The 27,933-nt window shown below is 38.6% G+C and overlaps 1 protein-coding gene across 3 annotated transcripts in view; it reads right to left on the bottom strand.

Annotated features, from left to right (window-relative positions):
* Top1 (DNA topoisomerase I) overlaps positions 1 to 27,933 on the bottom strand; it is an 82,639-nt gene that overhangs the window by 23,037 nt on the left and 31,669 nt on the right. The window contains 7 exon segments of one of the 3 annotated variants that reach the window (NM_022615.2): positions 205 to 326; positions 4,665 to 4,780; positions 12,437 to 12,543; positions 17,345 to 17,420; positions 19,518 to 19,613; positions 22,513 to 22,568; positions 24,080 to 24,203. In NM_022615.2, the coding sequence (NP_072137.1) occupies positions 205 to 326; positions 4,665 to 4,780; positions 12,437 to 12,543; positions 17,345 to 17,420; positions 19,518 to 19,613; positions 22,513 to 22,568; positions 24,080 to 24,203 (697 nt within the window). 3 annotated transcript variants of the gene reach the window in all.

Here is a 27,933-nt window from a genome sequence, read left to right as displayed (position 1 = left end):
GATAAACTCCTTCCTGCAGTCACATGAAAGCTGAGATATATTCTTGTTGGACAAAACCCATTTAAAATAGTAATGGACAAAAGATATAGTTAAACTATGTTTTGTGGTTTTTTAAAATAAACTGTTAAGGCATTAACAAATGGGCTACACTTCCCAGTCAGCACTTTTGTGAACTATAAGATATGAACACATGGGCCACAATACCTTTCTCCAGTCTTTAAAGAAATTTTTCCTGAATATTTCCTTAGTAGTATATTCATGGTCAAGCATTTTTGCAAAGAATGTAGCTACTTCTTCTGCTTTGGGACTCAGCTTCATAACTTTACCTAAAGGAAGAAAATGGTTCCAAACAGTGAGGCACAAAACTCTTATTATATGTGCACTGACTACTGGAGAAGTCATTACTGATTGCTTACCTTTCCAAGGTGTACAAAGGTCTGCTGACACACAGTTATAACAACAACAGAGTAACAAACTGTTATATATCTACTTATAAAATTTCTCCTTCTCTTAGTAGATATTTACCTGGGTCTTTTTTTGGAGACTATGCCAGTTAATTGTTCCCAGGTGCCTGCTCAGGACAGGGATGACCTGGGGAAGGCCCAGCCACTCTTCCTTTTCCTTTCAGCAAGCAGGGTCCTTTACACCTCTTCAATGGTTTTTAAAAATCAAATCCTCAGAAGGACTCCTGCCACTGCTAAGCTAAGCAGCCTCTGTTCAGGAAGGGGAGGAAAGGATAGGGGCAGGGAGTGGAAGAAAGGAATTGTGGGGAAAAGAAATAGGCATCTTTCTTCTTCAAAGTTACGTGGGTGGAATATGAATAAAAATATATATTCATAGCAGGCAAGCCCAGATTTTTCCCACATAAAAAGCCTAAGTAAGACCTTCCTCTAGAACCTTACTATTCAAGTAGTTCACAGACCAAAAGCATCACAAGCAAATTTGTAATAAATACTAAGTTTTGGGCCTCAATCTTATACCTAGAATCAAAAACTGCATTGTGTGTGTCTGTGTTTGGTTGTGTGTCAACAGTGTCCATGTAAGGTCAGAGTCTGAGCTGTCAGCCCTTGCCTTCCACCTTATTTTGAGGTAAAGTGTCTTTGCTCACTGCTATAGATATATCTAGGCTAGCTGGCACAGACCCATCCAATTCTCATCTCCACTTCCCCTCTACCATAGGAACGTGCTACAATTACAGACAAGTATGCTACTCTGATGTGGTTCTAAGGAAACAACCTTAAGTCATCACATTACCCATGGAGCCATCTTGCTGGCCAGAAAGAGCACGTCTGAAGCACTAGTGTACGCAGAAGGAAAAGAGGTATACATAGCGTGCGCCTGAACCCCTGGGAACAGCACCAGGAACTCACTTCTTTCAGGAAAGCCCAATCAATCCACAGTACGACCCGTGGGTGGGGCTAGGCAGCGTGGAAGTAGGAGTGAGGTCTGCTCTAAAACCCCCGCTTCACAAGGAAAGCCACTAAACTGATGAGTAAGTCCTGGAGGTGATTTTGTGTTCCTCGGATAGATCCTAACTAGCAGTGAAAGAAAAGCACTTAATCTACCAAAGAAACCCTTAATCTACCAAATATTCAAAGAGAATATTGCACTCCTGGGGCCAATTTCTATCTTTTCTCAAAAAGTCAACTTTACAATATTACACGGAAACAATTTATGCCATAATAGCATTCAAATGCATTCTAAATGAGATTAATATAATCTCACTGCTTACAATTATGTAAGTACTAATAATAATTCAGAGGGATTCACATTTATTACAGAAATCTAAAACTTAACCAGAAGCCTACTCATTGTAAAACTGAGACATCTTACTGGATAGTATTGCTCCTCCAGACTGTATGAAGCAGGGAAAACTGAGCGTGCTATAAACAGAGATCAGCTTGGGAGACATAACTTAAAAGGCCAATAGGTGTTGTAGCTCTTCCTCAGCTCTTTCAAGATTCTTTGTTGGAAAAAGACTGAGTAAGATGTTCCCGCTTCTCTTCATCCCCACTCAGGTCTGAACAAGAGTTGCCAGCAAAACACAATTCAAATATAATGAAGGGATAAATAAATAAACGGGTAATAAATAAATGGGGGGAGCAGGGAAGGTAGCACTAGCTTATAATTGTAGCATTTGGAAGGCTGAAAAAGGAGGATTGTGCATTTGAAGCTAGTCTGGGGCACAGAATCACATCTCAAAACAAAACAAAAACTAAAAATAAAGAAATGTAAATGAATGTGTTCCCTGGTATGTTTCACATAAACCAAATAGTCAATAGTATTCCTACTTTGGGTGGGATGGATGCCTTTGGGATGCACTTGCTTTGTCCGTCCCAGTAAGCTACCATGACGTGATTTATTTTAAATGGGCTGTGGAAGGATTAAGCAATAGCTCCTACGGCAGAGCAGTAGTGGAGGGTGTGTAGGTTCCCAGCAATAGTAGTGCTTTGTGGAAAAGGCTAAGCTCCGGGAAATGGAAAGAAAAGTGTTGAGTCAGAGTTGAAATGGCAGGTCCTTAGCAGAGGCTGCAATTCTGTGCTTCAGCCAACTCATGTCCTATGCAGAGGCGGCTGGGGGGAAAGTCCAGGACACAGGCAGCCCAATGTCCTGCCTACCAGTACTTATCAAACACTCTTGGCTTACTGTGGAGGAAATCCCGGGAGAAGCAACAAAGAAAACAAAATGGAGGAAGGGACCATAGCCAACTTATAAACCCTTTCCAGGCCTTAGTTTCCTATACTGAAAATAACAGAAATCCCATGATAAAAAAACTACTTTCTTTCATCATCACCTTGACTTTCACCGTGAGGCTTTTCCAGAGAGCTGTCTCAAGTTAGTGAGTCCAGATCAGGCTACAGAATATAGCAACTGTGTTTTTCGCCTTTTGTCTTCAATGGGAAGTTTAAAGTCAAGTATTTTCATAAGTCTCCAGGAATGACCAAGTGTGTAGGGTATTTAGGCTTTCTGACCAAACTGCTTAACTAATCTAAACATTTGCCAGTCAGAACACCAAGTATTTTATGCCATCAACTTCCAAAATAGATTGAATCAGGAGTCTCTATCTGGGACTTGGGTGTCTGAATACAAGCATATTGAATAAACAAATTTCCTGACTTACAGAATGACCCTTTTGGAAAAAACTAGTTAAACACCGAGGAGCCAAATGTGTTCAAATTTTCATTTTTTTCATCCTTAGATTTTTGGAGAATGACTAGGTGTATGAGTATGGGGGAGGGGGTCGTCTGTGTGTGTGTGTAAAAATAAGGTATCAGGTTGGATATGATTAATAACATAATCCATGCTGGGCATCTTTAATTTCAGTATTCAGGAAGCAGAGACAAGTGGGCATCTGAGTTCAAGGCCAGCTAAGACTACACAATGAGACCTTATCTCAAAGAAAGAGAGAAAGGAAGAAAGAAAAAAAGAAAGGAAGGAAGGAAGGAAGGAAGGAAGGAAGGAAGGAAGGAAGAAAGAAAGAAAGAAAGAAAGAAAGAAAGAAAGAAAGAAAGAAAGAAAGAAAGAAGGAAGAGGGACAGAGAGAAATAGCTTAAAGATGAGACCCAGGTCAAAACTCACTTGTTTCACACAGATTTCAATCACTGGATGCTAATAAACCCATCTCATCCTAATCGCACAGGTGTCTGTGCTCCTGAAACCACTGCTGGTGGTCAGAGCTGCACCAAACAGCTCCGAATGGTTGCTACCAGCTTCTTCTCGGTAGGTTTGCTAGTCAGTGTTTCTCCCTATTAGTAAATACATTATTTGATTCAGAAACACCCAGTCCTACCTCTCATCTATTAAACAGCCCAGATCTACTGGCAAATCTTAAATGCATATAGGGTTTGAGAAACAACTCTAGCATCCCTGGACAGAACTTTTAGAACGAAGGAGTCAGTTCGATATTACTACCTGATACACAGTCACTCTAAGGACTGTGAGAGTCCACTCTCAAATCTCTCAACCCAAGGGCAAAAACACAGACAGTGTTAACTCTCAGACATTTTGGAAAGTTCCAAGAGATCCAAGGAGGCCAGGTAAGGTGACATGTGCCTCAGGACAGATGGGTACATCTATTGAATTCAAGGATAGCTGATCTACATTATCAAATGACAGAAATGTCTCAAAAACTAAAAACAAGAGACCTAGGCAGAGCATTTATTTAAAATTTATCTATCAAAGGCACAGTGTTGCACTAAATAGAGTGGCATAGCTTATGATTCCTACCTACAGGCTGAATGATGTCAGCTAATTCTTTGCTAATACTATTTCTAGTGATAAGCAGCTTGTTGGCATACGGTATTACTACTAAGTGCTATTATTTGAATGACAACAACTCCACAGAACAGAACAGCTTCCTATTGAGTTCAGATAAAAACCTTCAGTGTGTAGGCTATAAGCTAGCTGTGAGCCACATAGATAAACCTTTTTAGGACTGCAGATAAGACACTAACAGCCCCCCGCCCCTTTTCATATTTTCAAGCAGCAAAGGGGTCCTTATGAATTAAACACCTGAGATTTCTTTTCCCAAACCACACATAGACAATAAAACAAAGTGAAGTAACTAGATAAGGCTGTGCAACATAGGCAGTGTCCTCATTTTCTATCCCTGAATAGAAACAAACCTTTCTTAGCCAAAATTGAAACAACCTGAAATAACTCACCATCATAGTAAAACTTGACACCCTCTGGCAGAGGCTCATACGGTGGAGCGAAAACAGGCCCTTTATGTTCTAGGAATTTCCACTTGATGCCTTCTGGATAGCGTTCTTCTTCCCACCTTTTAAAGACAAGGCACAAGCTCATTAAGTGATCACCTTGCTTAATAAAAAGATCCACACCATTAAATTAATTAAAATAATTAGGGGCTGGGGATTTAGCTCAGTGGTAGAGCGCTTACCTAGGAAGTGCAAGGCCCTGGGTTCGGTCCCCAGCTCCGAAAAAAAAAAAAAAAAAAAAAAAAAGAACCAAAAAAAAAAAATAATAATTAACTAAGCTGATGGCATTCAGGGGAACATTTAGGGGAAAGCAGTCCTATTTGAATGTACAAAGCACAGCCAGACAGGATGCCTTTAGTCCCAGCATTCATTTGGAAGTCAGAGGCCAGCAGAAGGCCCAGGACAGTCAAGGCTACACAGTAAAACCTTATCTCAAGAAAACAAACAGGGGTTGGGGATTTAGCTCAGTGGTAGAGCGCTTGCCTAGCAAGCGCAAGGCTCTGGGTTGGTCCTCAGCAGCTCCGGAAAAAAAAAAAGAAAAAAAAAAACAAAAAAAGAAAACAAACAAAACAAAAACAAACAAGCAAACAAAACAAGTGCAAAGAACTGAGACTAGTCAACTGAGGCACACCAAGTGTAAGGCACTTCTGACACATATGGAACTGTCTAGTAGACACTTGACAAAAATCTAAAACTGCAGAGTACATAACTTTCTAAAACATTTTATTTAAAAAAAATCAAGCATATAGAAAAACAATTAACTGCAAATGTATACAATGAACTATTAAGATTTATTACACTTCTATTTTTACTGATCACGTCAAAGTTAGTTGTGGATGTGAAAGTTCTATAAATATTTCAGCAATTATCTTTATAAAACTGATCTTGTACATAATTATAACACATTATCAGACCTAAAAAAAAAAAAAAACCCAGTATCTTTAGTGTCATTTTAGTATTTACTCTGATTGTAAATTCACCAGTGAGACCTAGTATTTTACAGGTACAGATCTACTGATGGGCTGGACACTGCATTTAGATGTTTCTAACAGCCCCTTTACACTCAGAGAATTACCACCCTTCAGAGTTAGAAAAGAATCAGCCAGATAGAATCCAGCTGATATACAGACTACCTTTAAATTTCTCAAACTCTATCTTTACTGCTACTTCTAAACAAAAGGAATTTTATCAATTCCTGTTCTGGCTTGGGTTTGTTGTTGCTGTCTTTGAGACTGGGTTTCTCTATGTAGCCCTGGCTGTCCTGGAAATAGCTCTGTAGACTAGGCTGGCTCTGAACTCAGAGATCTGTCTACCTCTGCCTCCTGAGTGCTGGAATTGTTCTGCTATTAATCAATTCCAAGTCCCATATTTTAAACATTCAGAATCAGAATAAGAAATAAATGAATCCCTTCAAGCTGTAACAATACTGTTCTATAAAATTGTAGTCAACATACATCGGCAAGTCATTTTCAACAAGAATTATGATCATTTTATGGTTAGAGATGACAGATTTTCAACACTGGAGTTTGCAAAGAATGACAATGGGCAAATCCTTTATACTATATATAAAAGTTAACTCAATATGAACCAGGAAATTAAAATTCTAAATATAAAAGCTAAACCTCATTTGGACATTAGGGGAAATAAAAGGGAACAGTTCCATAACACTGAAATTGGCAGTGATTTCCTGAATACAATAAATGTAAAAGTAACAGCAACAAAACCATATATAAGTTGGACTACCTCAAAATTTTTAAAAATACCTGTGGATCAAATGGAATATTCAAGAAAGGAAGAGCTAACTCACAATGAAAGAAAATAGATAAAAGTTAAAATCTTATAAAGAGTTAATATAATACACAAAGAAATCCTTTATGGGCATAATGGAATTGGCCTACCTTGCCAGTAACTTAGGGGCTAAGGAAAAACAAAAAACAAAAAACTAGAGCCAGGAACTCAAGGCCATCCTGAGCAGCAGCAGTAAGGAAAACCAAACAAAGGAAAGCTGAATATTCCTTGAGGTATCTTCCTGTCTTCTACAATGGATACCTCATTCTCTTCAAGGATACAATTTTTCCAACTTTTCTACTTCTACCCCAGCAACACTTCTTTTTGTTGCCATCTTAATGGATGTATCTCATTACAGCAATTTATGAGGGCAAAGTTTATGTGCACTTTAAACATACATTTAAATTATAAGTACTTAATATTTCCTTTTTTAAGATTTTAGAAAGGCTTAGACCTAGAAGGAACAATGAAGACTTTCTATCATCGACAACTACCTTACAAGATAGGACTGTACTACACTACCTGATAACAAAGGCCAGATGCAGAAACACCTAACCCTCAACCTTCTCGCCAAATCAGAGAAAATGGTTGCAAGCATGTGAAAGCATCCACAAGTGACTTGTCTGTTTTAATAGTTACAGTGTACTGTGGAGGGGTTCAGAATACCCTTATATTCTTGTCATCAACTCCATTATTTTGAAATTAAGATTACAAACCATGTCTCACAATTCCTCCAAATTCAACATAGTTTTTCTCCAGAACAAATAACTCCCTGACCATTTAAGCCAATTAAGAGATTCAATGAATCACTAAATACAAACTTCAGTTAAACAGAAAAATGTAAAATACCCTCCGATGCTATTGGAGTGACAGGTATTACCATTCAAATAAAATTTGTAGCTTTGTGGTCTTCTAGCACTGTAACATCAGCACCAAGTAAGAAGGGTAGGCTTAAAAATTCAAGTTAGGTAGCAGGTTTCTTTAAAAAAAACAAAAAGTTTCCTTGGAAAGGGAGGAAGTTCAATGTCTAGAAATGAAAATAGAGCAGAAAAGCAGGCCCACATGCTGTTCCAAGTCAAGGTCTCCTCCTGTAGCTTACAATAGACTGTAAAATTTATGAACAATGAAGATTTGTAGATAAAAATCTAAACTATAGATTTCTGGAAGCTGCCTAAAATGAAGAACAGACTCTGATCTGGAAGAAATATCAATAAACCTTATTCTTTAAAGTTTCTTAATTATTTGTGTATGTATTCATTTATTTATGTGTAGGCATTGCCACTGATAAAACCTGGTCTTTCAACACTACCTCCTTTACTATTAATATTATATCCGTAACCTCTCTTTGCCGAGACTTGAAAACTCCAACCCAGCCCTAGTGATGAACTGGCCATCCTCCAAGATTTTTGGTAAAGAATCATCTGTTTAGAATTAATCTTGTTCTTGGTTTTGGTTTTGACTTGAAAGATGATTGATTTGGGAACAAGATGACGCCTGCCCAGAAGAGGGCAGAGTTATAGAAGGTTATGAACTACCATATGGGATAACTAAGCACAAGACCTTTGCAAGAGCAGCAGGTATTCTAGAACACTGAGATACCTCTTTAAGCTCATGCATGCTTTTTTACAACTGAGTGAGCTTGGTTCTATGAGGTCAGCTGAGAGAAAACAAAAAACAAACAAACAAACAAACAAAACAACAACAAAAAAACCCAAATACAACTGAAAACCTATGGAGTTCTCTAACAGGTAAGAGTTAGGGTCACATAAGTTAAATACACTGCATGAACAGATCTACAGCATTCCGCCACCATTTCTAATACTAACTTTATGGAAAAAACATATCAAAGAAAGCAAGAGGGACCTGGGCTATTTTCCCATTCCCATAATTATGAAATAGAGGAAGACAATCAGACTAGGTCTATTTCTGTGGCCAGGACAAACATCTGCAGACTCTGGAGCAGTTCTGGTAGTGTGGTAATCTCTTTCACATGGGATAGTGCTCACACTGTATCACTGGACAGTGTGTAAGAACACATACAAGTTGAACAATGAGATCTGATAAAAGTATAATCTTTAGGAAAAACCGTTCCTTTCCAAACCGTCTCTCAAAAACTAGCCAGTCCCCCTTTGAACTAAAAGAAGAATTAAAACAAAAGTTTCTATCTTAGACTTAACGTATGGCAACACTTAATAAGGATTTCAATCCCGCAGGTAAAACTGGGACACTAAAGCCTCACAGGCACCTGATTCTATACACAAAGGTTACACTAAGGCTTTGGGGGGTGGGGGCGGGATGCACAGGAGTTCATGGTGCTGGGGTAGCTTTTTTTTTTTTTTTTACTTTATGTGAAGGTGTATCTTTGTTTTTTAATTTTTAATTTGTACCAACTAACTGCTAGCAGGATTCTGGTATTGCCACTTCTTTAGCTCATCTATTTTGTGATCTATTTGGTTTTCTATTTTGTGAACATATGTCCTTCCTCACCTCTCTCCCTAAAGGCAATCTAGAATTTTATCAGTCGTCTTGCTGCTGATTGGTTTTAAGAAAGAGCTGACAACCAATAGTTGGGCAGAAAGTGGTAGCCGGGGTTGAGGGTGTGGGTATGGTGGGGTGTTGTGAAACCTGTGAGGAGAGAAAAGTAGATATAGAAGATATGGAAGATTTCAAAGCATACAAAGGAGAACACAGACCAGAGGGGAGAATAGATATATGAGCTTGTCATGTGGCAGATCACAGACAAGGTAGTCAGGCTAAGTTAGATGAGCTAACTGGGAGACTGCCCCAGCCAAAGACCTAAAGGAGGAGAGGTATAAAAGTTGTTTCACTATGCAAACAAACTCTAGGGAAATCAATGAAAAGTGAAATAAAGGCCTAAGAAAATAAAATAAACATTCTTTCCTTGCCTTACTTTGGTTCATAGAAGGATAGGGCTCCTCTGCCTTGTCATATTTCTTTTCTACACTTTCCTATTAACTCCAAGACCTCACAGCAACATACCATCACTGAGTACAGGAACATTTATTTCTGCTCCACTGCTCCCTATCACGTCCCTGGGCACTGCTGGTTCCCATTCCTCAGAGGTGCTGGGAACATCAGAGAGTAACACATAAACCAATTTGGAAAGAACAAACCAAACTGTGAGCAAAGATTATGGTTACTCCAAGGAGATATATAATTGTGTGTGTGTGTGTGTGTGTGTGTGTGTGTGTGTGTGTGAGAGAGAGAGAGAGAGAGAGAGAGAGAGAGAGAGAGAGAGAGAGAGAGAGAGAGAGAATAAATGGAGAAAGAAAGGTAAAAGACATTTTTTCCCTGACTCAATCTCTGGCTCACTTGAAAACTTTCAACAAAAATATAAATTAAACATTTCTGGTATAATAGTTAATTAGTAAAAAAAATCAAGAGAACTTAATAGGCATTTTAAAATTTCCAAAGAAGAAAATAAAAGTCCAGTATTAACTAATGTACTTCTCAAAACTAACCTGTCATTGCTACCCTCGGCCTCTACCTTCACATGTACAACCATCCTAACACTTACACCTACTAATCTTTCCCAATCCCACCGACAGCAGGCAGATTAAAAATTATGGCATTTTCTTTGCATCTCTGATTTCTTGTTAAATTACCAATGTTTACAAATCCTTTATTTGCATCGATGAGTATTATGTTCCTCATTTTTGTACTGTCACTCTTGTCTTGCAAGAACTTTTTTTTTTTAAAGATTTATTTTATGTGAGCACCCTGTAGCTGTCTTCAGACACACCAGAAGAGGGCATCAGATCTCATGACAGATGGTTGTGAGCCACCATGTGGTTGCTGGGAACTGAACTCAGGACCTCTGGAAGAACAGTCAGTGCTCTTCACCCCTGAGCCATCTCTCCAGCCCTTGCAAGAACTTTTTAACATAAGTATTAGCACTTTGTATTATAAATGTATTCCTTAAGTAATTATGTATGCTCATCATAGGCACACAGACACATACAGACACACACACACACACAACAGAGAGCACACTGAGCACACTGAGCACACGTAGATGAGGTTAGCCTCAAGCACTGTTCCTTAGGAGTCATTCACCTTATTTTTTTGTTTTGTTTTGAGGCAGGGACTCTACATAGACCTGGCTGTCCTGAAACTCACTATGTAGACCAGGGTGACCTATAACTCATAAAGATCCTTCCACCTATGCTAGGATAAAATGTACTCAATACTCTGACTCTCCACCTTGTTTTCTGAGACAGTCTTTCTCATTGGAAGTTAGGACTCAATGACTGATATAGATAAGAGTCAGGGAGCCCTAAAAAATGTCTCTGCCTTCCCAGCACAAGAATTTTAAACACATAGGGTGCCAGGAATCAAACTCAAGCTCTTAGGCAAGTACTTTATTGGTGGTCTGATTTGGATGCTGAGAACCAATCTTCCTTCCCTCTGAAAGAACAGCATTATTCTTAACACCTGAGCCATCTATCCAGCCCTAGATTAATTGTTTTTAATGACATAAAACTGTCTGGTGTAGAGTACTTTAGGTTTCAGTCACAACAACAAACCTTTTATTAGCTTGTGTGTGTGGATGCATAGAGCTACAGTACTCAAGTGGCAGTCAGAAGACAGTTCACAGGAGCTGGTTCTCTTTCTTCCTTGTGAACTTTGCCAATCAAACTCAGGTGATCAGGCCTGGATATAGGTGCCCTTAACCAATAAGCAATCAATCTTGCTACTTTAAAAACTTCTGGGCCACTGTAAAGGTGATTTTTTTTTTCTTGAAGCCTAGCAACCTGAGTTTGATCCCTAGCATCTATGTAGAGGGGAAAGGAAGGAAAATAACATTTCTAAAAAAGGTGCCCTTCACACATTCTGTGTAATACACACTCAACCCACACATTTCTTTTTTTTTTTTTCCTCAATAAATTTTTAACTGTTTTCAGGTATGTTTTTGGGAAGGTATGGGATCATGTGCATGTATTCCCATGGTAGTGCATGTGCTTGTGTACCCACTCATGTGTTTATGTGTGTATACGAGAGATAGATGTCAAGTGTTTTCCTCATTGCTATCTACCTTATTTTTTATAATTAACAGATTCTCTAACTGAACACGGAGTTCTTGAATCTAGCTAGGCTGGCTGGCCTGCAAGTTTCAGAAATCTAGCTGTCTCTTGCCTCCTCAGCATAAGGATTACAGATGTGTCCTGCTGTGCTCTGCTTTTTAAATGGGTGCTGGGAATCTGAATTCAGGTCCTCATGCTTGTGAAGCAAGCAATTTACCAACGGGTCTCTTACTACAGCCTGAAATTTTCAATTCTGACATGTCAAGTTAGTAATTTCATTATGGTTCTGCTTACATTTTTCTTCAAAAAAATCCCTACTTTTTTATAATTATACAAACATTCATCAAGACTTTTGTGTGGAAGTTTCTGTTGCTGCTGTTTTAATAAATTGGCAGTTTTATGAACATGATTTATAGAAGAAAAGAAGAACCCTTTACATAGTAAAATACTTTTCTAACACCAATAATGAACTGAGTACTCCAAAAGGACACAGGAAAGTATACTGGTAACTCTTAGCTTAAAGATAGAATGTATGAGATAGGCAAACGCAGCCTGATTAAATATTACGTAGAATACATATGTGCACTTAGACATTATACCACTAGTAGGTACAATTTGAATTAAATAAATGAATGAATAAATGCATTTTGAATTCCCTTCTATATATAGGCTAATTCTACAGTCAATTCTATTCAATGAGAAAAAACTAGTTTTGACTAGATTTAGAGGCAGTAAATTACTAGGATCTGAAAACTTATCTGTTCTTCTAGAGAGTCTGTAAGTACTTCTCCATCAAATGTGAGGAAAGTAACCTTAGTGTCTCCACCCTTGTTTAACTGGTGTGCATAGTGAGAGTGCCGACACCTCCCAGGGCTGACGCGTTACCATTTCCACTTCTGCTCCTCTTCCTTTTTCGCCTTCTTCTTCTTATTATCTGGCTCAGCAACCTTTTTATCTTTATCTTTATTCTTGGGCTTTTTAAGTTTGCCATCCTACAAAGAAACAGACAGAAAGCACTTAAGACAGAACTGATTACACACCTGGAAGCTGTTTTTTGGACGTTAGGAAGAAAAACTATGAACAAAAATGCTGGAACTGGAAAAGATCTTATATCTAATTCCTTCCCGCCATCAAAAGAGAAAACTCTACAGATAGTTTACAATTAAGTCAACACCGCCCCCAATCTCTCTATAGCAAACAATTATTCAGGAATACAACATGGGGACACCTGGGGAACTGACAGTAATCCCAGGGTTTTTTCCTCATTTACTTTAAAGTGTGTTCATCTTTAATCTCTTCAAATCCAACAAAGTGTAGAAAAAGACATGCAATGAAGATTTAGTATTTGATCCAAAGGGAATTCTGTGACTCAGTCACTACTGTTTATATACACAAAGACAACATATTCTCAACCGCCAACTGCTCACAGTGGCAAAATAAGAACACCAGTCAGTCAAACGTGATGGTGCACACCTGTTGATCCTGGCACTAAGGAAGCTGGAGCAGGACTGCCATGCCTTCAGCCTGGATACATAGTAAAAGCCAGTCTCCCCACCACCCCCAAAAAAGCCAGGCATGGTGGTAGCACACACCTTTAACCCCAGTATTAGGGAAGCAAGAGGCAAGTGGGTCTCTTGAATTTAAGATCAGCCTGATTCACAGAGCACCAGGACAACCAGGGCTAACACAGAGAAACCTTGTCTTAAACAAAACAAACAAACAAACAAAAACTTTACTGCTAGGTTAGGGAAGAGTCTGTTTACTTCAAGGATCCTAGTCCTGAGAGACTATGTTCCACACCCACACCCATTTTCTAAGGAAATAATAAATGGACTCAGTGGATTAAAACAATAACAACAACAACATATGAGAGGCAAGGTTGGGAGAGAGGTAGGACAGGAATTGGAAGGAAGGGAACGAAGGATGAATTTAATAAACTCACAGTTGAGAGTACTTTGTCTTTGTGTGTCTAAACAGCAGTGACGTAGTCACAGGAGTTCAAGGCCAGACAGACTGGGTCACAAAGTGAGATTCTATCTTAAAAACACAAAATAGGCTATTATCTTCAATCTTAGTATTAGGAGACAGAGGCAGAGGGATCTTTTTAAGTTTGAGGCTCACCTTGGGTGTGCATGTGTGTATGAAACTATTAAAACAAAAAAAGCTTCAAACCTAACAGTAAAATTTACCACTAAAGGAAGACAAATCCAAAACACATATCCCAGCTAAAATGTGACTCAACAAGTAAAGAGCCGTATTCAACAGAGTCTAATTTCTTCTGAAGAACTTCTAACTTTGATCTACATTTTCAGCATAACATGAGGCTTTACTTATATATAGCAATGAAAGATAATTTATGGAATGGCACAGCTAGAAACCATTCGGTTTCCTCTCTTCCAGCCATAATCAAGCTAGTTCTGAAATCAGTTTTCCATTTGATCAAGGTTATATAGCTGTTTCTGAGCACAATGAAACCCTAATATGAAACCCTAAATATATTTTAAAATCAAACAAACAAACACCAACAGAATATGATGAATGAAAATAGATAGAGAACATCCTGTGGGTCTGTAATAAGACGGTATTCAAAGCAGTGATAAACTTAGATCTTTAAGCAATGATTTTTAAGGACAAAAAGCAAATGCTATACTACTGCACTGTAAGTAGCCATAAGGAATACAAGTGTGCAAGTAGGATAGCATCAAAATACCCTGATGGTGGAAAGTGGTGGCTTGTGTCTAAAAATCCCTGTAACGGAGGGTGAGGTAGGAGGATGGCCAGGAGTTCAAGGCCAGCCTGGGCTACAGAGTAAAACTCCATGTTAAAGTACGAAGTAGGCCGGATAGTGCACACCTTTAATCTTCCTGTTTGGGAGGCAGAGGAAAGGGATCTTTTCTGAGTTTGAAGCCAATATGGTCTACACAGAAGCTCCAGATTAGCCAGGACTACACAATGAGACACATCTCAAACAAAACAGAAGTAGACACTAAAGAGGGGGCTCAGCAACTCTGACTCTTCTCGCAGAGGCTATTTCATGTTTCCACACACACAGTAGTTCACGATCATCTCAAACTCCAATTCCAGAGACAAGATGTTCTCTTCTAATTTTTGCAGGCACTAGACACACACATGGCACATTTATATACACATGGGCAAAATCTCATACATATAAAATTTTACAATCTTAATTAAAAAAGGAGGGGAGTAGAGAGATAGCCCAGATTTAACCGCATTTGTTCTTGCAGAGAGGACTAGGTTTGGTTCCCAGGATCCATATGGTGTCTTAAAACCAACTAATGCCAATCCCAGAGGATTGAAGCCCTCCTTCTGGTTCATGTGAGCTATGCATGTGGTGAACACAAATACTCATGGGAAAAACACATACCTAAAATACCTGTAATGATAAATTTAAAAGTAAATAAAACTGTTTCATATGCTTTGATTATGTTAATCTTCATAGTCTACTGGAAAGGCTTTTGGAACCACGTGAACACAACTCAGAGCCATGATAGTAGAATGGGTTCTGCTAATGTTTAATGGAAGATGGAAGATCTGGGAACCTAGACTGAAGGGTGGGGAGAAATAAGTAGAAAAAGCAATTCACCTCTCTAGTCCCAAAGTGCAGATACAATGACCATCTACCGTATAATCCTGATACCATACATGTATGCCCTGAAAGATTATAGCCTCAAACCATAGTAAAAAATAGGAGACTTTTTTCTAGAAGTTGATTTTGTTACAAAATTTGTCACAACAATAACTGCTACAAGAACTTTGTACTGAGAAGTGGAGCTGTTGCTCTGCCCAGCCAGGTCATTTGTAGAACTGTTGAATTGCTTTATGGATCCATTTGAATGTAGAATTTTTTTCAGGCCTATGAAATGGACAAGTCCTAGAATTCTGGAAATAAAGATTAATGGACCATACTGGTGGGAGTGCAAAAGACACAAATGCTGAAGATAGAAATACAGAGAAGTAATTGCCAGCTTGTGAGGGGCAGATTACATGAGGGACTGGATTTAACATTTGTTATTATCATATTTAGGAAAATAGTCCAGCTATATTCTTCTGCTTGTGTCCTGAGAACATCAGTAAGGTCAAGTCAAAAACAATAGAATAATTTTTGGTGGAAAAAAGTCTTTAAAAAAAAAGATTTATTTATTTCATGTATATAAGTACACTGTAGCTGTCTTCAGACACAGCAGAAGAGGGCACTGAATCCCATGCTGTGAGCTACCGTGTGGTTGCTGGGAATTGAACTCAGGACCTCTGGAAGAGCAGTCAGTGCTCTTAACCACCAAGCCATCTCTCCAGCCTGCATATCAAGTTCTTAACACTGTGATAAATGGAATTTTTAGTTTTCACTGTGTAGCCCAGGCTAGACTTTGATCTCATAAAATCTCCCACCTCACTCTTCAAAATGCTGAGATTACAATTTGCAGTCACCATACCTGATCAAATTACTTTTTCTGTCCCCCCTGAATACAAGGTCTCATTACATATCCCCCATGTAACCTCAAACTCATATGCCTATCCCTGCCTCCTGAGTGCTGGGATTAAAGGTGCATGCTACCACCCTTAGATAACAATCTTAAAAGCTCACCCAACTATCACTATCATTACTGCTGATACTCTTCAACCTATCCACGTTTAAGCCCATTTTTTCCACCACATTGACTAACCTCTCATAAAGAACATAAAAGTTAAGAATTCTACTTAAGAGTCTAAAGAATTGCTGATGTCTTTTTAAAAAGTTTCTTGCTAACAACTCTATAGTACAAGACATAAAAAAAGGAAAGAAAAGAACTGCATTATTCTATTTACATCTACCACAAGCACCAAGTAGAATACTTGAAAAAGCACTTGAACTAAAGTTGAGGAAGGAAGGTTATAAAACAGTAGACAGGAGGAGAAAATGCGTGTTCCAGATAGAAGAACACCATGCACCACACACAGAACTCTGAAGCACAAAAATCTGGTGTGAAAAACAGGCAGCCAGTGTGGCCAGAGTAAGGTGAGCTCATGAGGAACAAAATCTTCACAAGAAGCAGAGGCCAGATGGAGGAGTGATGCCCCAGAGCTTAGATTTTGCCCTACAACCAAAAGGGCACTCAGTAAAGGACTTTAAATCAGGGCGGTTCTTTAAAATGAGCAAAGAGCATGCTTCATGGGGCATGAAATATTGTTAAGACAGAATCTTCGGGGGCTGGGGATTTAGCTCAGTGGTAGAGCGCTTACCTAGGAAGCGCAAGGCCCTGGGTTCGGTCCCCAGCTCCGAAAAAAAGAACCAAAAAAAAAAAAAAAAAAAAAAGACAGAATCTTCGGAGTTGATAAATCAAATGTTTCTTATGAACACCATTCTGTACACCTACAGGTGGCACACTTTCTCTATCAGTATCAACACAAGCTATGAATAGACAGAGTAGACTACTCAGGGTGGCTGATACCCCAGACACTTCAAAATCTTAGCACACTCAGTGTCACAGCCACAACTTGTTTGTAAAACTTTTCCCTGCTCCTACTACTACAACAAACGAAAAAAGTTCTAAAACTCATTTGACGTCAAGAGCTATTTTAGGACCAATGAGATGACTCAACAGTTAAAGGTACTTGCTGTCAAAACTAAGAACCCCAGTTCAATTTCCAGGAGACTTGACTTCTCAAAGCTGTCCTCTGACTTCCTTATGTGCATCATAATGTGCGTGCACACACAAACACACACAATTAAAAAAAAACACTCATGTTTTTTAAGGCTGCTTTATAGAAATGTAAACCTCAAAACCTTTTACTAACCTCTTCTTCTTCTAGTTTTCGTTTCTTCTCCTTCTTGATATCTTCTGTCTTAATTTTCTTAGGCTTATAATCAGCACTAGAAAGGGGAACATAAATATGCAGTTAATGCAACTAGGACTCAAGAGTTCTCGCCTACAGGATTAGGATTTCCTAGTTCTTTGAAGTACCTATGGCAGATATGACTGCTCTTACTCTTGCTGGGCATTCTACAGTAGTGAAGATGAGATTAAGGTCTGGAGAGGTGCTCAAGCTGCTAAAACACTGGCTGCTCTTGCAGAGAACCTCAACTTAGTGACCAGCACCCACATGGGACAGCTCACAACTATCTGTAACTCCAGTTCTAGAGGACCTGATGAATTCTTTAGGCTTCTGTGGGTATCAGGCATGCATATGGTACACATATACATGTTCAGGATCATAGACATAAAATAAGAAATAAAATAAAGCTAAAAGACAGAAACAGATAGAGACCCATAGATGTAATGCTATGAGGAGCTGCCTGACATGGATGCTGGCAAACAAACGGGTTCTTGAGAACAGCAAGCACTCATATTCATGTGGACAACTTGTACTGTTCTCCTAAAGAACATTCTCAGCCTCCTTAGAGACATGGTTTCTCAGGAGCATGGAGCTCACTAAGCTAGACTAAATAGCCAGCAAGCCCTAGGGATTCTCCTGTCTCTGCCTTTCCCAGCCCTAGTATGCTCAACCACACCTAAAACTTGTATGTGGGCTCTGGATCAAACTCATGCTTGCAAAGTAAGCATTTTATCAACTGTGCTACAGCCTCAGCATTCTATCTTAAATCTGGTGACTATTCCTAGAATCTAGTAAGCTACATACTCAGACTAATAAAATAGAGTACATTATCATTGGATGAATCGAGGAAAGAGGTAAATGTAAGCCTTGAATAATATCAACATCACTATCTCTGTACACTAAAGGTTCTCTTATATATCAAAAGGCATAGATCCTAGAAGAAAAGAGAAGTGAGGTAGCGTCTCAGGTAGACCAAACCAGCCTCAGATTCACTATGAAGTCAAGAATGAGTGAGTTTCCGAGCCTCTTGCCCCCACTTCCCACATGCTGGTATATGAGGTGTATACTACCGCACCCCGTTTTATAAGGTGCTGGGATCAACCTACGGCTTTCTGTGTGGTAGATAAGCATTCTACCAATTGAGCTATATCTCTAACAAAAAAGTTCTCAATTTTCTTGTGGTACAAAATTGAAAAACTTCCAAGGCACTAAGATAGTTTATCCTTCACTAATTCTGTAAGATCTGAAATGTTTATACTAAACATGTATTATCTTTTAATAAGAAAAAGCACATTACACATAACCCATAAATTAATTTACTTAGCAAACCCATTTCTCATAAGCCAGTCTACTAACCACAAATGCCAATTAATATATTTTTATTTACTATAGATATACACATATTTATTCTTAAAACCTTTGCCTTTTGTTTTTCTTTTTTGTTTTTTTGTTTTTTTTTTTCAAAACAGGGTTTCTCTGTGTAGCCCTGGCTGTCCTAGAGCTTGCTCTATAGATCTGGCTGGCCTTGAACTTAAGATTCACCTGCCTCTGCTTTTTGAGTACTGGGATTAAAGGCGGGTGCCATCTTGCCTGGCTCTGGCCTTTTCTTTTTAAAAATTTTTGAAGTATCTCTTTTCTTTTATAATTCATTTTTTCAATGTTTTATAAACTTTATTATTTAAAAAACAACTCTTCCAAATGACCAAACTAAAACTAACTAGATCAAGCTCAATGAACATCTATGTTTAGAATAGGCACTCCGAATGAAGTTCTACAACTTCAAAAAGTTCAATTTTACATTTTCAATATTGAATGTAGTTTATGCCCTTATCTACCACCAAAGGAGGGGAATGGGAAAACACACACACAACAAATCAGAAGTAGACAAACAATTAGCTTTATGTCCTTCCACAGTGCAGTCAGTGCTTCCTCGCCCTCTCAATTATTCAGCCTTTCCTAGTCTCTCTTTGCAAAGTGTTGGTAGATTCTAAGAGAGAAAGTGATTTTTTTCTTCCTGAGATTATGTGACCTTGCCCAATTTTTTACCATCAGTAATAAGGCAGCAACAAACATTCTTTTCAAGTTGAAATTTCTTTAAGCATTCCCTTTTAATCAGAAAGGAAGAAACACGTACTCATCTTCATCCCGAGGCCTCTTCAGTGGCTTTATATCCTCTTTTGGAGGAGCAAAATAGCCATCATCTTCAGGCTCGTCTTTAATTCGTGGTGGACTAAATAAAGAGGGAAAACAAAAAACAAAAAAAACAAACCAGCTAGTTACTAATTACTAGAATGTCAGACTGTGTTAAATAGCACAGAGTAGGTGCCCTGCCTAGTTTTATGTCCACCTGACACAAGCTAGAGAACCTGAAAGGAGGGGCCCTCAACTAAGAAAACGCCTCCCTAAGATAAAATTGTAGGGCATTTTCTTAATTAGTGACTGATATAGGAGGGCTCAGCCCTTTGTGTGTAGGATCACCCCTGGGTTGTTGGTCCTGAGCACTACAAGAAAGCAGGCTGAGCAAGCCATGATAGGCGAGCCAGTAAGCAGCACTCCTCCATGGCCTCTGCCCTATCTTTAGGTTCCTGCCCTGAATTCCTTCAGTAATAAACAGTACTGTGGGAAAAAAAAATGCTAGTGAGGATGTAAACTGGTACAACCACTAAGGAAATCCTATAGAGGGCAATACCTAAGAACAGAATCATGACATGACCCAGCTATACTACTGGGTGTATACCCAAGAGAAGCTTTTGTTAATATACCATACAACACAGACAGAGCTCTGTAAATCCACAACAGTCTAAATCCAGAACTAGTGTAGATGCTAGTCAGTAGATGGATAGAGAAAATATGGTATATGAACAAAGGAATTTTATTCAGGCATAAGTAAAACTGTGTCATTTGCAGGGAAAAACAGAAAAACAAATAACATGAATTCAATTACTAGCACCCACATGGTAGTTTACAACCATCTGTTAACTCAAGTTCCAGGAAATCCAATGTTCTTTTCTGACTTCTCTATTGACTAGGCATGGGCATGGCAATATAGAAATACATGAGGGTAAAATACTCACATACATATAAAATAAAAAAATAAAAGATCTTAAAATGTTCATGAAAATAGAAGGGGGTATGAAGGAGAGAGGTTTAAGGCAAGGGAGAAAAAAGAATATCACATTTCCTTTCCTTTGCAGAATCCAGATTTAAATAGATATATATTTATATGGAATATATGAGCAAAGGACAATGACATTAGTGAAACCTATACTAACTAGAAAGTGTAAGCTGGGGGTCTGGAGAGATGGCTCAGCACTTGTTCTTCTAAAAGAGCTGAGATTTATCTCCTAAACTCACAGAGACACTCACAGCCACCTCTAACTCTAGTTCTAGGAAATCCAACACCTTATTTTTTAACTCCATGGAAATCAGGCATGCACACAGTGCACAGATACATGAGCAAAACATTCATTCATACACATAAAATTTAATAATCTAACTTTCTCTTTTTTAAATTAAGTTGGGTACAACTGCACACGTCTGTAATTTCAACACGTCCAACAATTAGGAAAGCGCAGGAGTTAAGGTCAGTCTTGGTTATATATGAGTTCATGCCACTCTGAACTTCAGAAGACTCTGCCATTCACAAACAATGAGATAAGGGATCATGTAGGTTAACTATCTTATAGTGAGGAGGAGGAGGAGGTGGTGAAGGTGAAGGTGATGATGATGATGATGATGGAGGAGGGGGAGGAGAGAGAACAGGGGAGCAGGAGGGAGAGGAGGAGAATTGCCAACAATAGGGACAAACAGGAATGTTCTTTCCTAGCTTAGCTTGACACATCTCTTCGAATTAGACCTCACTTACTTAACTCAGTAAATTAAACAACCTCCCCAAATAAAGCTGCCATCTATGAAGTGGTGGATCTAGTGGATCTGAAGAATAAGTATCTAGTCTCAAATGCAAAATATAGTCACAGCATGAAGTATAGATAATGTGTCGTCCTTTCTTTCTAAAAGCATTATATCCATTTGCTTGCAACAACAAATTCTGTATGTTTAAAGAGATTAGCTGTCCTACTCCAGCATATTTCCCCCAATCCCCAAATGCCACTTCTACAGCTGTTTCTCCTTCTATTCCCCATCAATTACAAAGCCCTAGAGATCCAAAAGAAACACTACAACATCCACTGGTTCAGAGTTAATGTTCCACCCTAAGTGTCATGTGTGAAAGCAAATAATGAGTTATCACACTCCAAAGATGTTCTTTAATGTGATCCTAAATGGTCTTCTCAATCTAGAGGGACTTGGGCTTATATTACGGAACTGAAAGTGAGGAAAACAGAACAGATGGATTGCAGAGTGTAAAAATGGCTTATAGGGGTTGGGGATTTAGCTCAGTGGTAGAGCGCTTGCCTAGCAAGCGCAAGGCCCTGGGTTCGGTCCTCAGCTCCAAAAGAAAAAAAATGGCTTATAGGTAATATAATTTATTTATGCCTAGTTAAATATATACTTATCCCTAAAATTAAGTCCAATAAGGTTCTATATATGTCTCAATATTACGAAGGAGGAATTCATTGTAGACTAAGAAAGTCCATAATTACTACCAAGGAGTTTCTTTTGAAATATTGAGGAGTAGTGAGGTGGATACAATAAAAGCCCATAAGCTATATATTCTATCGTGACAAATTTTGTGGTATGTACATACTTCAACTTTTAAAAATCTTATTCTGTTAGTCTGCTCCATTTCTAGTAATTTCAGGATAAATGCTGTTCAGTCTCACTAACTAGAAGTATAAAAAGTCAAAGTTGTCCTAGGTCAAATACTCTTAATACTGACTTTTTTGAACCATCAGGGTGGCTAGTTCATGTTGGAAAAGCTTAGAGATCACCATGCAGTCACCCTTTTATTAAAAAAAGCAGGGGCTGGAGAGATGGCTCAGCGGTTAAGAGCACCGACTGCTCTTCCAGAGGTCCTGAGTTCAATTCCCAGCAACCACCTGGCGGCTCACAACCATCTGTAATGGGGTCTGGTGCCCTCTTCTGGTGCATCTCAAGACAGCTACACTGTACTCATATAAATAAAAATTAATAAAAAAAAATTTAAAAGCTACCATAGCAAAAGGTCTTACCTAGAGAAGCCATTTTCCTTCTCCTTCTTTATTTTTGCATCCCCAGCAGCTCTAATCTGCAAAAAAAACCACAGCCACTTAGTTGGTGCTTTGAAAGTATTTAACACTGAAACGAGAAGAAAATCTCTTATTCAAGAATATTGCCATCAATTTGGGAGACTTCAAATTTATTAGCATATACTAATTATACATAAAACAGGTTTCATTATGACATTTATACAAGTATATGGAGTACTCTGATCTACCTGTTCCTAATGATTTGTCTTTTCTTCCTTCTTTTTTGGTGTCCCACTGAGTTGAATCAGGATTGCTTACAGGACTATAGATAGGCACCTCACCAGTGACAACAGCACTTGAGAAAATATCTCTCCTTTCTCTAAAAACCATTAATGGATGATAGTCTTCAAGGAAGAGATTTTATGAGTCTCTTCTCCAAGACAGAATGTTGACAGGCTCAATATTGTTCATGTCTTGTGCTGATAATCACAGCCATTGAGTGGTGCAGGAAGTCCAAGACCATGTCATGCTATTTTGGAACATCTTGGTCCTGCACTGACTCTTCTTATCAACTAAAAGACACTTTCCCAAGGCTATTTTTTGACAATTCTAGGTGAAATTGATTAAGAAAGTTCTCAAAACTTTGTGTGTGTGTGTGTGTGTGTGTGTGTGTGTCTCCCCCCATCTACAACTTGCCTTCTTTTTCACTTTGTTAGAAAAAACAAATCACTCCAAAACCTTGACACATACACACAAAGGGATGACCCTCAGCTCCCTATCTACAGGGTCTCTGAAAAGACACAAAATGATCAATGCACTGGCTACCTCAGAGAAAGATGGGGACTGCAAGTCAGGATTAAACAAGGATGTCTTGGTCCACAGTCTCTATTCCCCAGTGTCTGAGTTTTTCATTCAAGAATCTTCATTATTTCTTGAGGCAGGGTATATATCCCAGATTGGGGATCACCTTGAACTCACTCTGTAGCCCAAGATGACCTTAAGTTTCAACTCCTCCTATCTCTCCACCTCCCGAGTGCTGGGATAACAGGTACGCACAAACACAACAGGTTTAGGTAGTGTTGGAATCACAGGACTTCCTGCATGCTAGTCAAACTTGGACTAGCAACTAATACAGACTTAGCACCAGAATCTTCAATCTTTTCATCAAGAGAGACCCAGTAAAGCTTTAGGCCTTCTTCCAAAAACAAAACTTTCCCTAAAACAGAAAGATGTTTCCAGAAACTTTATATCCGCATTGTAGTTTAAAATAAACACTTACTGTATTGTGAAACACATGGTATTAAATAATTTAGTTATCACAGTTTCAGACATGTTGAATCTAAAGTCCTTTTGAGGGGGAGTAGGGAATTTAGAATACACTGCCAAGAAGCCACGGGCTGGGCACAGCTACAGTACTGCCTGCCAACCCTGAGGTCTTGTACAGAGCTTTTTATTCCCAAGGCCAAGGGTAGATAGAGCAAAGTTACTTTCATTACCATTTCTGAAGTAATCAAAATAAAAGTACACCTTAACCCTCTTTGTCCCCGTCCCTGCAGGGACAGTTCTGTACCTTTTCCTCCTTTCGTTTTTCCTTGTCTCTGTCTTTATGTCTGTCTTTATGTTTGTCTGAGCTTCCATCTTTGTGTTTGGTTTTCTCTTTCTCTTTGTGTTTCTTTTCAGAATCTTTATGTTCACTGTTAAAAATAAGACATGAAAAGTTACCCTAGAGTAAGAACCACAAGATCAACTCAAAAGACACACACCATGAAAACTTAGACTGCTTACACAGTCCTGAAGAAAGGTTCAAAGACTGCTCTGCTGGCTATAGGGTTTAAATGAAATGAGATACCGGGTGTGACCAGGAAACACTCACGTCATCAGGAGGGACAAAGACGTGTAGCCAGTGTGTGACTGCACTACTGTATTAGGAACACACGAGCAACTGGGAATAGAAAATATTCTGTGGCACAACCTTGCTTCATGATCCTTTATCAGTGTCATGGGCCAAATGAGACCAGAAGGAAGGTGGCCCTTTGTGTTTGTTGATTCAGCAGTCAATCAAGTCCCTTAGAAATAGAGTCGCTAAAGTCCTGAACATGGTCACCTGTTTCCTATCCTAACAGGAGCATCTGTAGGATGCCTTCATAGTTGCCTAGTTATTACATGAGAATTTGGAGCTCCCACTTTAGGGTCCTTACTCTTATTAACAAAAGAACTTACAAAGGGATTCAGAAGTGGAAATCTTAGTACCTTCCAGAGGAAAAGAGAAAAGAGGAAGACAAAAAAAAAAAAAAAAAATCCCTGCTGTTGAATTAGGCCAGTGTGTTCAGCAAGGGTACTGGGGAGTTGTCTTAGAGAATAAGTGAGAAACCCAGTGTGAGAGAAAGCATATCAAAAGAAAGAGAAATTAAAACAAAAAGGACAAGTTAAGCTTCCAGAGCAGGTGGATAAACTCTACAGCACCACAAAGTCGAAGCTCTGGGAGTGACTGACTCCAGAACATTCTTTGAAAGGTAATAGATTATACAGCAGGCTTAGTCTTACTTCTATAACTTTCTAACAATAAAAAATACAGTGAAAGTTTTATTTCAACAGTCACAACTGATGTAAGAGGATCGATCCAACTTACCCAAAAAGGTATTTGTTCGCTGTGCCAGACTCAAGGCAAGAGTCACTAAAATGATCATACATGTTTATATAAGATCTTCTACAAATTTCTCTTAGGGAAATAATGTTACCTACTAAGATGTTTATTTTAGTACTTACCATAGTACTCAAAAGGAAAAACAAAAGTGAGAAGATGGATACAATCTAAATGATTACCAAGAGAGGAAGATGTTATATCAAACTATGTAACTATTAAGGGATATTTATTATTATAAGTACACATCCAGAATACCCCTGACTGATGCCAACAAGACTGGGCAAGCAAAATGCCCCATCTGCCTGTAAATGTAGACAAAGACAAAAGACTAGAAGAAAAAAACCACATGCTGCCAAACAATATGGATAGTCAGTTTTTGGAGTGTACTGGACTGAACAGTTAAGAGTTAAGACACTTGCTCCCTGCAGGATTATTCTAAGCAAAACAGAACTCAAGCTCAAGTGTCTGAATCAGAGGCTCATCCCACGTGTAGGTGCTAACTGTGTAAGTTTAATCAACAGGGACAGTCAAGACGTTAAGATTCGTCAGCTCATTTGCCACTTGTTTCACTCAGGGCAAAAAAAAGCAGACCTCACTGGCAATGATCTCAAGAGACCCAAGAAAAGTCTCCTCTAAACACTGTTTTCTAAAAAGGTGTTTGTCTATAAAGAAGATAAAAATAAGACAAAAAGTAATATGGCATTTAATTAACCCAAGCCACAGAACACAGGTCAAATCACCTACTGTTACACTTACCACTATGCACAAAAGTAGGCATCTGGGTTATAAGTACAAACTCTAAGAAAATTAACCAGAAGGTAGACGAGTAGATACAGGACGACAGGTGTAGGAGGGATGCAGGCACTGTCACAGAGGGGAGGAAACGCCCATTTTGCATTGCTTACATACTCCCTCATTTCCATTCTCCTCCAGCACTCATTAGCTGTTATTTACATGAGCTATACATTAAATGGCAAGTTCCCACAGCAAACCTTTCAGCTCATTAAGGCTGAATGGCACACACAGAGACCATATTTCACCAACAGTGAAATCACTCTACTCATTGTGTTCTCATGATGTGTTTCTATCAAAGTGCAATGTTGTATCAAAAAATTATCATATAACTAGTATAAAAAAGTAATCCTTCATATAGTGCAAAGACTAAAACTAGACTCATTATGTATCATACACATAATGATATGCATATTTTTGATATTACCATGCTTAGCTTCTATTATGTACTATAGTAATTAAAAAGAAACCTGTAACAAAATTAAAAACTTAGTCTCCTACACAAACTTTACATAGAAATAAACTCTGCAAGCAATCACAGACATCTAAGGATGGACAAATCTTCTCCCTACACCACCCTCTAACCAAGCGCTGCACTTGATTTTTGATGTTATATCAGGCTATGTGTAGTGTGTGTGCTTTAGTAGGGATTTAATATGTAGCCCTGGCTAGCCTATAACTCACTATGTAGACCAGGTTGTCCTTAGTTCACAGGAATCTGCTGGTCCCTGCTGGGATGAAGGTGTGAGCCAGACCTGGCTGCCTGAACTTGGTTTTACAACCTTTATTTTACTTAATTCTGTAATAATTCTGAGAGGTTTTATTTTCTGTTAGACTAATTTATATACAGAGGAAATGGTCATTTAAAAACTAATGCAAATGGGGCTAGAGAGATGGCTCAGTGGTTAAGAGCACCGACTGCTCTTCCAGAGGTCCTGAGTTCAATTCCCAGCAACCACATGATGGCTCACAACCATCCATAATGGGATCTGATGCCCTCTTCTGGTGTGTCTGAAGACAGCTACAGTGTACTTATATATAATAAATAAATAAATCTAAAAAAAAAAAAACTAATGCAAATTCTGTTACAGAGGAGCAATGTTAGGGTTAAACTCAGCATTTCCATTTAGAAGTTTGGAGCACCTGTACGTTGTTATTACATTTCCACTTAAATGGATTTTAAAATATTTGTTTACTTATTTGTTTACTGTGTATAGGAGCTTTGCCTTCATGTATGTCTGCACCACATCTGAGGAAAAGAGGATGTCAGATACCCTGGGAATAGAGTTACAGAAAGTTGTGAACTGGCATGCGGGTGCAATTAATCGAACTGGGGTACTCTTGAAGAGTAGTAAGTACTCTTTTTTTTTTGTGGTTCTTTTTTTCGGAGCTGGGGACCGAACCCAGGGCCTTGTGCTTCCTAGGCAAGCGCTCTACCACTGAGCTAAATCCCCAGCCCCAGTAAGTACTCTTCTTAATTGCTGAACCACCTCTTTAACCCCAGATATAACATTTTCATTTAAGGGAGACTGGTGCTGTATTGAAAGACTAAGATTTGACATATTAAGGTTATTAATATCTTGCCACCAAGCAGATATTTTCTAAAATAGAAATCTTCAATACTTGAAAGGATCAAAGCTTTGTGATTACTTCCGATGAAAATGTGAATGGCTAACTAAAGAATGCTTTGGGCTCTGTCTTCCTTTAGATATTACATCACTTTTCTCAATTCTCTTTCTTAATGAAAGTTATTAGAAAACTAATCTGCCTCAGTGGAAAACTGACCTTATGGCAATCAGAGGATGGGAACCTATGAGTCTCTGGATTTCAGTTTTGTTATTCATGAGGACACCAAACTAAAGGAATCAATAAGTGGTAATGGAATAATATGGCATATCAAGACCACTCTACGGAAGTAAAACAAAACACAATTTGTTATTTTCTCTGTGGGCAAGCCTAATGGGAACCTATGTAGAAAACTCAAAAGA

The sequence above is a fragment of the Rattus norvegicus genome, chromosome 3, assembly GCF_021556685.1.
Source record: "Rattus norvegicus strain SHRSP/BbbUtx chromosome 3, alternate assembly SHRSP_T2T, whole genome shotgun sequence".
In the NCBI taxonomy this organism is placed as follows: domain Eukaryota; kingdom Metazoa; phylum Chordata; class Mammalia; order Rodentia; family Muridae; genus Rattus; species Rattus norvegicus.
The sequence above is the reverse complement of the archived record's forward strand: the minus strand, read 5'-3'. Positions and strand labels throughout refer to the sequence as shown.